The 524-nt window shown below is 66.0% G+C and overlaps 1 protein-coding gene across 1 annotated transcript in view; it reads left to right on the forward strand.

Moving 5' to 3' along the window:
* The window catches only part of TPP1 (tripeptidyl peptidase I), a 13,049-nt gene that overhangs the window by 10,159 nt on the left and 2,366 nt on the right, over window positions 1-524 (forward strand). The window contains exon 4 of the mRNA XM_015418979.1: window positions 302-516. Within this exon, the coding sequence (XP_015274465.1) occupies window positions 302-516 (215 nt within the window). The remainder of the gene's footprint in view (window positions 1-301; window positions 517-524) is intronic.

Below are 524 nucleotides of genomic sequence, written 5' to 3' on the forward strand. Positions count from 1 at the left end.
GGGCGGGCGGGCGGGGAGCGGCCCTGAAGGGAAGTGCCTCCCAGTAACGCCTGGTGAGTCTCCACCACCAGACAGGCCCGTGGCTCTCGGGACGCCTCCCGGGGAAGGGCTCACAGAGGGGCCGGCAGCGTGGAAAAGCTCCGCGTCTGAGACGGCACACGAGGGGCCACGCCCTCCGGCAGATCCTCCGACACGTGTAGGGTACAGAGGCTCCCTGCATAGAGACAGGAGGCCCTTGAGACCTACGATTAGTTCTCCGGAAGGCACTTTTACCCACGGCAGCCCCTGTGTTTGGGGGCAGGAGGGGGGGGCTGTTGTGGATCCTGCCCTGCCTGGTCCTGCGGAAGTGTCTCGCTTTGCTCGAAGGTGGCTGCACCTCTCCCCCGTGTCCGCAGCCCGTACGTGACCACTGTGGGCGGCACGTCCTTCCGGCATCCCTTCCTGGTGAGTGCGGAGGTGGTGGACTACATCAGTGGAGGGGGCTTCAGCAACGTCTTCCCCATGCCGAGTTACCAGGTGCGTGG

The sequence above is a fragment of the Gekko japonicus genome, unplaced genomic scaffold (assembly GCF_001447785.1).
Source record: "Gekko japonicus isolate JY-2015 unplaced genomic scaffold, Gekko_japonicus_V1.1 scaffold3134, whole genome shotgun sequence".
Taxonomy (NCBI): Eukaryota; Metazoa; Chordata; class Lepidosauria; order Squamata; family Gekkonidae; genus Gekko; species Gekko japonicus.